General features: G+C 37.7%; 4 protein-coding genes across 4 annotated transcripts; 1 reads left to right on the top strand and 3 right to left on the bottom strand.

Annotated features, from left to right (window-relative positions):
• Positions 1–220: 220 nt before the first annotated feature.
• On the bottom strand, positions 221–714 carry LOC116027582. Its single transcript, XM_031269285.1, has 2 exons — positions 580–714; positions 221–505 (listed from the first exon to the last, which is right to left on the bottom strand). Exons 1-2 carry the CDS (start codon positions 712–714, stop codon positions 221–223), a joined length of 420 nt encoding a protein of 139 aa, XP_031125145.1.
• A 722-nt stretch (positions 715–1436) lies between these two features.
• LOC116027581 lies at positions 1437–1930 on the bottom strand. Its single transcript, XM_031269284.1, has 2 exons — positions 1796–1930; positions 1437–1721 (listed from the first exon to the last, which is right to left on the bottom strand). The coding sequence occupies exons 1-2, from the start codon at positions 1928–1930 to the stop codon at positions 1437–1439; spliced, it is 420 nt and encodes a 139-aa protein (XP_031125144.1).
• Positions 1931–2436: 506 nt separating this feature from the next.
• LOC116027969 (protein CYPRO4) lies at positions 2437–5636 on the top strand. The gene is made up of 2 exons (XM_031269770.1): positions 2437–4253; positions 5032–5636. The coding sequence occupies exons 1-2, from the start codon at positions 2604–2606 to the stop codon at positions 5320–5322; spliced, it is 1941 nt and encodes a 646-aa protein (XP_031125630.1). The 5' UTR covers positions 2437–2603; the 3' UTR covers positions 5323–5636.
• A 481-nt stretch (positions 5637–6117) lies between these two features.
• LOC116027324 (protein WEAK CHLOROPLAST MOVEMENT UNDER BLUE LIGHT 1) lies at positions 6118–11553 on the bottom strand. Its single transcript, XM_031268884.1, has 4 exons — positions 11387–11553; positions 9267–9564; positions 8673–9196; positions 6118–8370 (listed from the first exon to the last, which is right to left on the bottom strand). Exons 2-4 carry the CDS (start codon positions 9529–9531, stop codon positions 6490–6492), a joined length of 2670 nt encoding a protein of 889 aa, XP_031124744.1. The 5' UTR covers positions 9532–9564; positions 11387–11553; the 3' UTR covers positions 6118–6489.
• Positions 11554–13419: the final 1866 nt, after the last annotated feature.

Raw genomic sequence — 13419 nt, 5'->3', positions numbered from 1 at the left:
CACATTGCTTCATAGTTGTGCACAGTTTGTTAGTTCACTGGATAATCAAAATCACAATACTTCATTTATGATACAAATACACATTAGCTACTGCTAATCACATTAAAGTCACATTAGCTACTGATACAAAAACACATTAGCTACTGGATAATCAAAATCACATTACTTCATTTCTTTCATTCCCAATTTTGAAACAAAAAAATTACAACATTAGCTACTGCTAGTTTAGCTGCATTAACCCTACATTACCAGAAGCACTCCTCATCCATATACTAATAACAAAGCCTGCAAATACCATACCAATTCCAAATCCATACAAAAACTTCAAATTCGACTCCCAAATCTTCTTCTTCAATTCATGATCTTTCTTCTCAATTGTAAATTGCAGCTTTTCAATTTCCTTCTCATACTTATCTGCCTTCTTCAACAGCCCTCTAAGCACATTTGATACCCGTTCGGAGACATCATAGTCCATCCATTCAAAATACCGGCAGCTCCCTAAGCCCTAACCATAAATCATTCATAAATTCTCATACCATAATAAGATTTAACCTACTACATTGCAAATTTTACACTTACCCCGTATCTGGGACATGCCCTATATCTCTTCCCCGGGTTAGCGTAACTCCATGACATCTTTATTGGAGCCAAATATCCGCACCTACACCGCACCTCCGCCATGAATTCCGATGAAGAACTATTGTTGCTAGACATTACCTTTCTGCTTCGAAGCTTGGAGTCTTCAATATCTATCTTCGAATGGAGTAGTTGCTCTTCTAATCTTCTGCAAGTGCTAGGCGAATGGAGACCTANGTTGATAACTCTTGATCCAATGTAAATTGTTGGTGATTTTGGGTAGCTATGTTGATAACTCTTGATCCAATTGTTTTTGGCTGTTTTGTATGTTGACATTAGCTACTGTTTTTGGCTTAGCTACTGTTTTTGACTGTTTTGTAAGTTGGCTTTGCTACCTAAAATGTAAACTGTGTAGTTGAATGAAAATGGTATTTTTTTTGCTCAATTTGGTTTTGGCTGGTAATGGTTTTTGGCTCAATTTGGTTTGGCTGTTTAGGCTCAGTTTTTGGATCAGTTTGGTTTTGTTCACTATGGTCACATAGCAATAACATTACATCTAAGTTTTACACAGTTTTGTAAAGTTTTGGCCAGTATAGTTTTGCTCAGTTTGCCCAGTAAGGTTTTTGGTCAAAATCAAATTCACATTGCTTCATAGTTGTGCACAGTTTGTTAGTTCACTGGATAATCAAAATCACAATACTTCATTTATGATACAAATACACATTAGCTACTGCTAATCACATTAAAGTCACATTAGCTACTGATACAAAAACACATTAGCTACTGGATAATCAAAATCACATTACTTCATTTCTTTCATTCCCAATTTTGAAACAAAAAAATTACAACATTAGCTACTGCTAGTTTAGCTGCATTAACCCTACATTACCAGAAGCACTCCTCATCCATATACTAATAACAAAGCCTGCAAATACCATACCAATTCCAAATCCATACAAAAACTTCAAATTCGACTCCCAAATCTTCTTCTTCAATTCATGATCTTTCTTCTCAATTGTAAATTGCAGCTTTTCAATTTCCTTCTCATACTTATCTGCCTTCTTCAACAGCCCTCTAAGCACATTTGATACCCGTTCGGAGACATCATAGTCCATCCATTCAAAATACCGGCAGCTCCCTAAGCCCTAACCATAAATCATTCATAAATTCTCATACCATAATAAGATTTAACCTACTACATTGCAAATTTTACACTTACCCCGTATCTGGGACATGCCCTATATCTCTTCCCCGGGTTAGCGTAACTCCATGACATCTTTATTGGAGCCAAATATCCGCACCTACACCGCACCTCCGCCATGAATTCCGATGAAGAACTATTGTTGCTAGACATTACCTTTCTGCTTCGAAGCTTGGAGTCTTCAATATCTATCTTCGAATGGAGTAGTTGCTCTTCTAATCTTCTGCAAGTGCTAGGCGAATGGAGACCTAGGGCTACTCAGAACTAAGTTGGAATGGAGACTCATGTTCTCTGGTGTTATACGAAGTGAAGAAATGGTATAGAAGAGATGGTATGACATATTTAACCCTGCTAAATCGGAGCCTTCGCCGAAAATTGGCCGGATGGAGTTATGTGACCAAAAACAGTTATTTTCAGGGACTAAATCGATGAATACCGAGTTAAAGGGCAACATTGACAGTTTGACAACATTTGAGGAACTAAAACGTTGATTTACCCAAAAATGAACGTTCATCAATAGTATTTCTTGCCGTATAAATAATGTTTCACGGTATAATTTGTCTACAAGCTTAGACCCTAATTTGAAAATAGTTTAGCCAAATGAGCCGTGACCGACACCATTCGGATCGGATCGGATCAGAAGCCCTAATTTGAAAAAGCGTTTAGGCAATAACGTTTCAAATTTCAAAATTTTCAAATTCGCGCTCCTCATTCCTTTCCTTCTAAACCCTCTTCTCATTTCTCATTTTCCCACTTCGCAATTTGCAATTCTCATTTGCAATCTGATTCTCTAGCTTTCTATTCCTTAATCGATACGCCTGCCGTAATGGGTGCCAACCATAGCCGTGAAGATCTGGAGCTTTTGGAGTCCGAAACCGAATCGGAAACCGGGTCGGAGTCCCGGTCCCACGACAGCCGGAGGGACGACGACGACGACGACGAGGAGAACTACGAAGACGCCAGTACTCCCTCCTCCTTCCAACCGAAGACGCCGGCAAAGACGCCGACGTCTTTGGACGACGTTGAGGCGAAGCTCAAAGCGCTGAAGCTCAAGTATAACGTCGGGTCGCAGCACAACCCGACGAAGAACGCCGTTAAGCTTTACCTTCACGTCGGCGGCAACACTCCCAAGTCTAAATGGGTCGTTGCGGACAAGCTCACCACCTATTGCTTCGTCAAGAGCGGAGACGGGGACGAAGACGAAGAAGATGAAGAGTGCGAGGAGGGTTGGTGGGTTTTAAAAATCGGGTCGAAAATTAAGGCAAAGGTGGACGAAAATCTGCAATTGAAGGCTTTCAAGGACCAGAAGAGGATCGATTTTGTGGCAGATGGGGTATGGGCCGCGAAATTCTTCGATGAAGAAGAGTATACGGCTTTCTTTGACAGGTACAAAGACTGCTTGTTTGAGAATACGTATGGGTACGAAGCAAATGATGCAAATAGGGTTAAGGTATACGGGAAGGACTTCATTGGGTGGGCAAAGCCAGAATTAGCTGACGATTCAATGTGGGAGGATGCAGGGGATAGCTTCTTTAAAAGCCCTAGCTCAGCTAAGACCCCCTTAAGGGAGAGCCATGATCTGAGGGAGGAGTTTGAGGAGGCTGCTGCTAATGGCGGGGCGATTCAAAGCTTGGCACTTGGGGCTTTGGACAATAGCTTTCTGATAAGTGATTCAGGGATTCAGGTAGTGAGGAATTACAATCATGGGATTCAAGGAAAAGGAGTGTATGTCAATTTCGATAAGGAAAGGTTTAGTGCTGCTCATTCCACTCCAAGGAAAGCTTTGCTTATGAGAGCCGAAACTAATATGCTGCTCATGAGCCCTGTCACTGGTAATACTCCTCATCCGAGGGGTTTACACCAGCTTGACATTGAGACGGGTAAAGTAGTGAGTGAGTGGAGGTTTGAGAAGGACGGGGTCGACATTTCAATGAGGGATATTACTAATGATAGCAAAGGCGCCCAGATGGATCCCTCGGGATCAACTTTCTTAGGACTGGATGATAACAGATTGTGTAGGTGGGATATGCGTGATCGTAATGGGATGGTTCAGAATCTAGTTAATGACAGCACTCCTGTCTTGAATTGGACTCAAGGGCATCAATTTTCTAGGGGTACTAACTTTCAGTGCTTTGCTACTACTGGTGATGGATCTATTGTTGTTGGGTCTATTGATGGGAAAATAAGGTTGTACTCAAGCAACACCATGAGACAGGCAAAAACTGCTTTTCCAGGGCTTGGCTCACCAATCACCCATGTTGATGTTACCTATGACGGGAAGTGGATATTGGGGACAACTGATAATTACTTGGTACTGATATGTACCTTGTTCACTGACAAGGATGGGAAGACAAAGACTGGGTTTGCTGGCCGTATGGGGAATAGGATCTCTGCTCCGAGATTGCTAAAGCTAACTCCGTTGGATTCTCATATTGCTGGAGCTAACAATAGGTTCCAGAAGGCACAATTTTCATGGGTATGTATGCATTTTACCTTGTGCATTCTGTGCTGATTAATTGCTCATATGGTATGCGATTCTTTTGTTTAATGCTCCCTATTCTGTTTAATCCATATCTGAGTGAAAATAGCTTGGTTATGTGCTTAATCTATTGAGGTTATGAATTGCCAAGATTGTCGTGATGATAATTGTATGAACATGTGACATTTTTGCACTATTTACTATCATTTCCAGCACACTACATTCTGCAGAGAATTTGAATTGGGTAATAGAGTGGTAGTAAGAGGCATTTAATTATGATACATAGCATAAGAAAGTTGGTTTCTGTGTGTAGCTTTTAGACTACTACAAACCTATCTTATATGGAGCACATGAGCCAAATGGAATATAATGTGTCAATGGTTTCAATGTTCAGCTAATATTGCAATCACCTTCATATGAAAGTAAAATATGCTGCTAATATGGAGTGCATTATGTTAATGTTGCTATGCCATCTAATGAATCCAACATCTGAAGTCTGAAATTCACATATGTAGCACTGGACCACTGGTTGTGGTGAAATACCTTTTTTTTTTTCATTTGCTACTGCACTTTGCCATTGCTATCACCTCATGTACATTTGCACTGCATAGTTTATGTAATTCTTTGCTTACATTCTATCACCAATTGTTAAGCCATTTGCTAGTACTCTTTTGCTTTTTCACTGTAGTTAGTATATGTTAATACATAAATTATTGTTCTTGTTTGAGCTATCGCACTTTGAGTTAATTCAGCCAGAGCTACAAAATTGTTTTAGGTCACGGAGAATGGCAAACAGGAGCGCCACTTGGTTGCAACAGTGGGCAAGTTCAGTGTAATATGGAACTTTCAACAGGTGAAAGACGGTGCTCATCAGTGTTACCAAAGTCAGGTGGGCTTGAAGAGTTGCTATTGCTACAAGATTGTTCTAAGAGATGAATCTATCATAGACAGTCGCTTCATGCACGACAAGTTTGCTGTGACCGACTCTCCTGAAGCACCACTCGTGGTTGCCACGCCACTGAAAGTTAGCTCCTTCAGTATATCAAGCCGGCGCTTGAATCTATAAACTACAGACTTGCTATCTCTCCAGTTATAATAGATTGGTCTTTAGTCAGTCCAGCATATCTGAACAGAGCCCTTTTGTTCATTTATGCATCCTCTTAGAGTTCATCTGTCATGGAAGAAGAATTCATGTATCTTTGGCCATTGCTTGAAAAGTGTATATTTGGAAGCCATTTCAAACAGACTTGACTTTTATGTAGCTTGCCTGATATCTGGAGATTTAAAAACTGTTCTAGGTAATAGAGTACTTGTTTTGAACCCAGTAATGCTGTTGTTGTAATAAATGCAAAAATAGATTTTAAAGTGCTTTTTGTTAAACTCTATGAATTATGATTATCATTAAGTTGATTGAACAATTCATAATTCATAATCTGTGAACATAAAAGGTAGATTGCGGAGTATTAGTTATAATGTTTGCCCACAAAACCCTTGCCCTGGCCCGTTAGAATAGTGAATGGATAAATTAGGGTGATTTACTTACAAACACCGTGATTTTCTATTTATACAACCATAAAAATAAAGGATAGGATTGGTAATAATAATCTAATAACATGAATTTTTATATAAGGTTTTTGTGTTAGACTTTAAAAAAAGTTATAGTTTTTTTTTTTTGAGTACAAAAAGTTTATTTTTAATTTTTTTGACTTGAGAAATGCTTCAATTTTAGTTCAGAAAGACATTTTTTGACATTTTGAAATGAAAGTAAAATGCTTGAAAAAGAAAATATTTAAAATGAAAAAAAAAAAATCTAAAGACAAACAATGAGTGAAATTTTCCCAATAACTCAAAAGACAAGATGAAAAGTCAAAGAGCAAATGGACAGTGAATTTACATATTCCTGATAGCTGTATTCAATATACAATACCATAGTGCATACAAAAAACTCAGAAAACAACACATAAGGACCTAAAAAATGTCCAACAGCTTATACATCTGAAAACATCACAAACAAGGAATGAAGGAACTCAATTTAATTACAGAACCGCCTTATTATCTGTTTCTCATGAAGAGACAACAGACTTATTCTATTCCTGAACCCTGCCAGCCACTTAGCCTCAGAAACTGAATATTAATACCTATATAATACATAAAAATACAATCTATGTTCTATAAGAATTTGACTTTGGTGTGTGAATGCCATGATGGTGTTTATAGCTGTGCACACAGAGCATCATGTTGTCTTGGATTGTGATTTTTTTTTGGTCAAGAACATGAGGAACCGAGGAAATAATTTCTTCTTTTTCTTTCTTATCTTCACTTCAGCAGAAGATGAATCAGTTTCACTGTTGGTTTCCTGCATCAATGATTTTTCAGGGTTGTTCACTTCCATGTGCTCATTGGCACTTAATGTATGATGCAGGGCGGAGGCCTTCGATTCTTTTCTATCTTCAGAACTTGATCTTGCGCTCTTTGTTGGGTTCACCACTGGATGAGGTTCATTGTTTTTACGTCTTTGCTCATGGTCTGCCCTCCACTGTCTCAATTCCTGTTCTCCAGCTAGTTTCCCTTCTTTGGCTTTATCGGCCTTCTCCAGTGCAAGTTCTAGAGCCTCCCTTGTTTCAGCTTTCTCATTATTAACTTCCTCTAGCTTACTCAAGCTTTTCACCTCTGACTCCTTGGCAATATCAATTTGGGCGAGAGCAGCAGCCACCCTCCTGTTAGCTTGCTCTTCTGACTGGTGGGCTTGCTTGCTGAGTAAATAGTACTCTTCTAAAGTAAGTGTTACTCCAGTTGGTGACTCTTCATCATTGGTGCCTTGAACCGATTCACTCTCTTGCAGTGCATTGATAGCTGCAATTGCCAATTTCTCTGAGGCTTTTGCAGCTTCTATCTCCTTTTCAGCTGCACTTAATCTACTTTGTATGGTACTTGCTTCAGCCTTTGCTTGCTCTGCTTCGTCCCTTACCTTTATCAGCTCCTCACATGCTGTTTTAGCAAGTGACTTTGCCAAATCTGCCTCCTGAGCAGCATCTTGAAGTTGTTTTGGAATCTCTAGCATCTTTTCTCTTGCTTCTTTCTCCTTCATCTGCGATAGGGCAATATCACATTTAGTCCTATTTAGCTCAGCTTCAAGAGATGCAACAGCAATTGATGCCATTCCTTCTCTTTGGCGAGTGGTGGAAAGTTCTGATTTTTCTATATCCAATTCCGATTTCAACGAAGTGGCTGCCACTTTCAAGCAATTCACTTCAGCAATTGTTTTCTCTAAATTGAGCTTAACTTCGTCAAGCTCCTTCCTACTTGACTCAATTGCTGATTGTATTTCACCATGAGTTCTTTTTCCAGGCTCTACCAACTCACCTACCAAGTTTTGATCATTATCCACTTCTTGTTCCAGTTTTGATTCCATATAAGCAGTCAATTCAGCTCTAAGATCATGTAGCAACGCATTAGCAGCATCTAACTTTGACTTGAGATCTAAAGCATACATAGCCTGCTGGTTTAGCTTCGCGAGTTCATCTTCTGCCTGCTTAACTTCTTTCTCCCACTGTAGAGTATCTTGTTCTGTTGCCATAGTTGCTCCAATTCTACGTTCCTCGGCCTCCGAATGGGCAGCATGTGCAGCATCTAGAGATTCCTTCAAAGTTATGAGCTCAATAGTTAAATCCTCTACCGTTCTCTCAACTTCTTTTGATGAAGAAACAGCCTCCTCTGCCTTTTTCAGTGCTATTTCTTTCTCATACAACAAGAAAGCATAATCTTTACGAAGCTTTTCCAATTCAGCTGTCACAGTTTGGAGTTCTGATACCGCAGCAGTATGCCTGGCTCTAGCAACCTCGAGCTGTGCTTTGGCTGCAATGCTCGACTCATCAGCAATCCCTTGCGCCATCTCTTCTACTCTTAGCTTCACAAGTTCTGAATCCTGTCTTGCTTGTTGCTCTTCTGTCTGTGCTCTCTCCAACTTAAGCTTCAATTGTTCGACAAGATGTGTAGTGCTATCCAACTCCTTCAAAACCGACTGTTTTGCATCTTCAGCAGCTTCAAACTTTTTTTTGAGCAATGGAATCTCCTGCTGCACTTTCTCTAGCTCTTGATTAGTAAACTTCTGTCTCTGCATTGATGATATGAGGTTAAATCACATGCCACGTATGACTGTAAAGAGAACTTCAAACAAACATCATAGGAAACCATATTTTGATAGTGAGATGCCAAGAGACCCTATACCCATTTCACACTAAAGGAAATCAAATGCCAAATTTGAGAGAATTTTATATATGCACAACTGCAATCTCACAATATCAAGGCAGAGTGCTCAAACTGAAGCCACTCTTAAAAGCCGGAAAAATAAGTAACCAATGAATGAGGTTAAGACTCAACCAAAAATAAACATTTGGAGAGTTGGAAAAACTATACCTCCGTGCTCTGTGCTTGGTGAGCCTTCCAGTCAACAATTCCACCAAACTTAGAAACAGCTTGCTTTACAGATCTAAAAGGTGCTGCCGTGTCAATTATAATTTTGTTCTTTTCAGCATTTTCAGGATGCTTGGAGTGGATAGGGGTTGGAGTTTTAATGAAATGGGTAGAAATTCTGGCTAGTCGCTGACCAGTGTTATCGGATGGCAATGAGTGATTCTCACTTTCAATGTGTCTAACTTGAGGGGACGAAGCAGGAGTATGAATGGCATTTTTGGTGCTGTTAGGATAACCACCTTTTATTTCTGAGTCTTTAGATGGAATAGATTCAGAGGATTCATTTATCTTTACATGTTGAAGCTTCAACGCGTCTGAGTTACTGGATGAACAAGGTGAGACATCATGCTCAACTGAAGGCGTAGCAGAAGTAGTATGTGGTTTCGCTTCCAACACAGAAGATGGAATGGATACTGAAAGAGTTGCTGAACGTTCATCTCTGTGAGGCTCCGGCATCTCTGGATTTTCTGTTGATGGATGTACTACTTTCAGCTATTTGTGAACTATGTTGAGGAGTTTCAGTTTCAGTAACGTTACCTGTATCATCAGTTTTAGCAGATGTTGTAACCATCCCTGCCGGAGAAGGATAATCCCCTTCTGGGGATATGCCATGGGAGTCTTCTTTCAAGTGCTCTGACTTAGAACTATTCACAGCTGAATGCTGTGCTTCGGTGGTCACATTTCCATTGATGTGTTGACTCATTTGAGATGCACTGTTTGGTTGAACATTTGGTACAGAAACTCCTGATATAGAAGAGGATTCCGAAGGAGTATTTTCCTTTGTATTTCTCGCATCCTCCATTCCGAAAACTGCAAAGGTGAACCAAGCAGAGACCTGATATAAAGTAACCATAAAAAGTTTAGGTGAAAATAACATATTTGAAGCAAAAGGAGGAAAAAGGACATTCATGATGAGCTGAATGACAGTAAGCTGCTCTTTATAGCCATGTTGGTGAACATAGATCAAAGGAACTGTTACCATTGTCTCTCAATGTAAAACTTTTACTGGGCACTTAGCTGACAGTATATATACCACTTCCATGCCCACAGAATCTCAGAAACACAGTCAAGCTCACTTCACAATAATATTTTAGTTCATACACAGCACATATATTTAAAAAAAGAAAAAATAGAACGATAAAAGTAAATAAGTAGTTTGTAATGCAAATAATACAGCACAATGATAGAAACATAAAAGGAAAATGTAGGTACATTGGGTATCTGAGGGAAGGTGCATTTTGTTAAGCAGCTTAAAGGAATAAAGAGATTTAATGAAACCAAAATAAGAAAAACGAGAATCCTGTAAAAGAAGAGATCAAGAATGAAATTATTTGCTTGAAGCTTAAAGGAATAAAGAGATTTAATGAAACCAAAATAAGAAAAACGAGAATCCAGTAAAAGAAGAGATCAAGAATGGAATTATTTGCTTGGACAATTATGTGGTTTACTATTCTAGTCATACATATACAACACGCATCTTCAGATGCTGGATAACATAACGTAAAATTTTAACCTCTTTTAGCTATTGGACAGAGTCGCAATGAAGCTTAGCATCCATAATTTTACTTGGCCTGGATCAATATTCTGATTATATTATGTGGTTTAAAAGGAATCAGTCATGATAAACAGCATCTACAGTGTATTAATCAAGTCTTAAAAACGTTTGGAAACCCAAAGAAACCTTAGAAATTTTCATCACATCACTATCCAGGGGGCAGGGGCCAATTGAAAAGAATTGATTAATGTTACTAATCTATTCAACCAACTACATCATCAAATTTTAGAATCTTTACCCACCACCAGAGGCACAAAGTATTCACTCCTATGCTGAACCTAAACCTCAAAATAATAGAAAGCAAGCCAGCAACACACACATATAGATATCCTCATCCAAGAATATCATTTCGCATAACATCTGAAAAAGATTGTTTTTCATTCAAACATGTCTCATATGCAAAAAAAATCGTGGGTAAACTCTAGATGAAGATGGTTCCAGCACTATGCTGCATAGCAGTCAACCATCCAATCTGTGGAATTTCTGGCAGAGAACACAGACTTTTATGCGCCTTAATATGCTTTGGTCACAGCTTGTAGCATACAACACTCAACCATTCTTTTCAACATCAACATAATATGTTTATCTTTGACAAATAATAGGATTAGGTAACTTGCAACATTCCAACTTCAATTAGACACAATGTACACAACAGAGAAGCTAACAAATATTATCCTTTAAAAAAATATATAAAAAAACCCAAATCTTAACACATCCCTATCAGCACAGAACGAATTCCAAATCAAAGTTCATCAGAACCACAATTCCCAGCTAAAATCACTTCTCTTTTTAAAAGATAATCTCAATAATCTCCCAAATCAATAATGTCCTTTTCAAAAACCTCACAGCAGGCCCCGATTTCATCTTCTTTGATTCTGTTTTAAGTTTTCAGGGCATATATATATATATACACAGATGGACGAACACATTCAGAATTAAACGCCAAATCAACAATTAAACATCTACAGAATCAGATTCACGAATAATTACAGAATCGGATCAACAATTAAACATCTACGAATTCAAAAACCTCACAGCAGGCGAATATTAAAGAAAAATTAAAAAGAAATACAGAGAAAGAAGAAAAAGAAGAATGACGTACCAGGAATCACCCAAAACGAACAAGAAAAAATCAGAACTGTGAAGCCATAAATGAATCTTTATGTATCTCCTGTCTGCTTTCTCTCTCTCACGTTAATAATTTTTTTCTTTAAAAAAACGTAAAAAATTATAGGGTTAAAAATGAGTAAAGAGAAAAGGAATCATTACATGAAAGCTGTAACAATGCAAAAACGATTAAAAAAATTTATGAAAAAAATATCATACTTTCAAACTAAAAAGTAAGATTTTTTTTTTTTTGAAAGTAAGATATATTTAATTAATTATAAGTTTTTAGTAAATTATATATGTATAATTAAATAAATATCACTTTTAATTATAAAATATTATACGGATAACAGTTTTTTTTTATGGAAAAAAAAAAGAGTAAATAAAGAATGGAAAAAAGGGAACGCGTGCGTGGAACTCGGAGCATACCTTCATCAAGAAGGAGACAATGAACTTAATTTTCTCAAGAAAAATAAAAACAAAGGAAAAAAAATACGGAGTATCTATAAATTATACTCTATAGTTCAGTATAATTATAGGAAAATTTATTATACCTAACAGTAAAAGTATTGACTAGTGGTCTTTTGCCACTCAAAATTAAAAAATTGACTATTTGTTTTGTAAAAGATGACCGAGTAAATAGAACATAATTCTTATACTATAATGGTACGTTTAGTTGGAGGGAGGGAATTAAGTGGGAACGGAATTGTAATTCCATAGGAGATGAATAATGTGAAATAATGTGATACTTTTAAATTCTAATGTTTGGTTTGCAGGAATAAAATTACTAGAGAATTTCAATTCCAATGTTTGGTATACATGGGAATTGAAAGGGAATAAGTAGTGATAAGGAATATTTCCAGGTATACCTTCCTTTGCGATCCGCATACCTTCTTGATACCCGATCAAGTCGTCGAGAGGAGACATTCACGACCTTTAGTCGACTGGAAGCTACCCATTCCCGACCTAAAAGCTGCAACTAAGCTAGCCAGAGGTTGTAATGGTTTCTGTAGGTCTACGGACTGACCCTATCAGTTCAGGTCGGCGCAATCATCCCAAGTAGGTCCACTTGGGTATTGTGAATTATATGTAAAACCCAACCCAAGCTTGCATTAGTGGACGGTCAGGAATCTGTGCACACGTGACCACCAAGGTGTTGTTCCCAAGCCTACCGACTGCATGTACGACACGTGTCAATCATGCCGAGAGCCCGACATGTGTCTCTTTCCTTCTCCTATAAATACTGCATTTAAGATTGTTGGGGGGATGGAACTTTTGGCATTCCCGCCAACCACATATATGCTCGGGACTATCTGAACTCAATTCAGTTACCTCGAGCTCACATCTTGAACTCACTAGATAACTTAACTAGGATCCAGATACGATCCGACCCACATTTCGCATGCTCAAATATTTACCCCATCAAATAGTATAAAGTTCAAAATGTCCATACTTATAACAACAACAACAACAAGCTTTCAAAAAAAAATAACAAAAGTTATTTTTAAAAAAAAAACTGTCATTTTACCACAAAAAAAAAAAAAAAAATTGTCCATCTCTCCCTGAAAGTTCAAGACTTCCAGGGTTGAGGACAACCAAATACAATCATATATAATATATTTAATTATATAAATTATTATTGATATTACTGATAATCGAAATTATAGTCAACTTAAATTCCATTTTGTGTTGGTTTGATTCTTTATTCTAACATGCCAAGCACATCCTAGTGTTAGATTGATTTGTTACAATTTGTTTAATTTAATTTGTAGATTTTGTGTGATTAATGAAATTTAGTTTTGTGTGAGATAATATTATTGAATTACCACACTCATAATTCAAATAAGAAATTAATTATTAAATAATATAGCCTTGTTGGACCATTAGGTATTTAGGTACACCAACATTTGGCTAGCTCAACTAATTGTCTCCCCTTCTTTGCTTCAACATGTTCTCCTCCAAAAAGGTAACAAAAGACTAATTGAAGTTGTTATTGGAGTATCACATCAATAAATATTGGTTATTGAA

The sequence above is a fragment of the Ipomoea triloba genome, chromosome 8, assembly GCF_003576645.1.
Source record: "Ipomoea triloba cultivar NCNSP0323 chromosome 8, ASM357664v1".
Classification (NCBI taxonomy): domain Eukaryota; kingdom Viridiplantae; phylum Streptophyta; class Magnoliopsida; order Solanales; family Convolvulaceae; genus Ipomoea; species Ipomoea triloba.
Note: the sequence above shows the minus strand (reverse complement) of the source record. Positions and strands in the feature narration are given on the sequence as shown.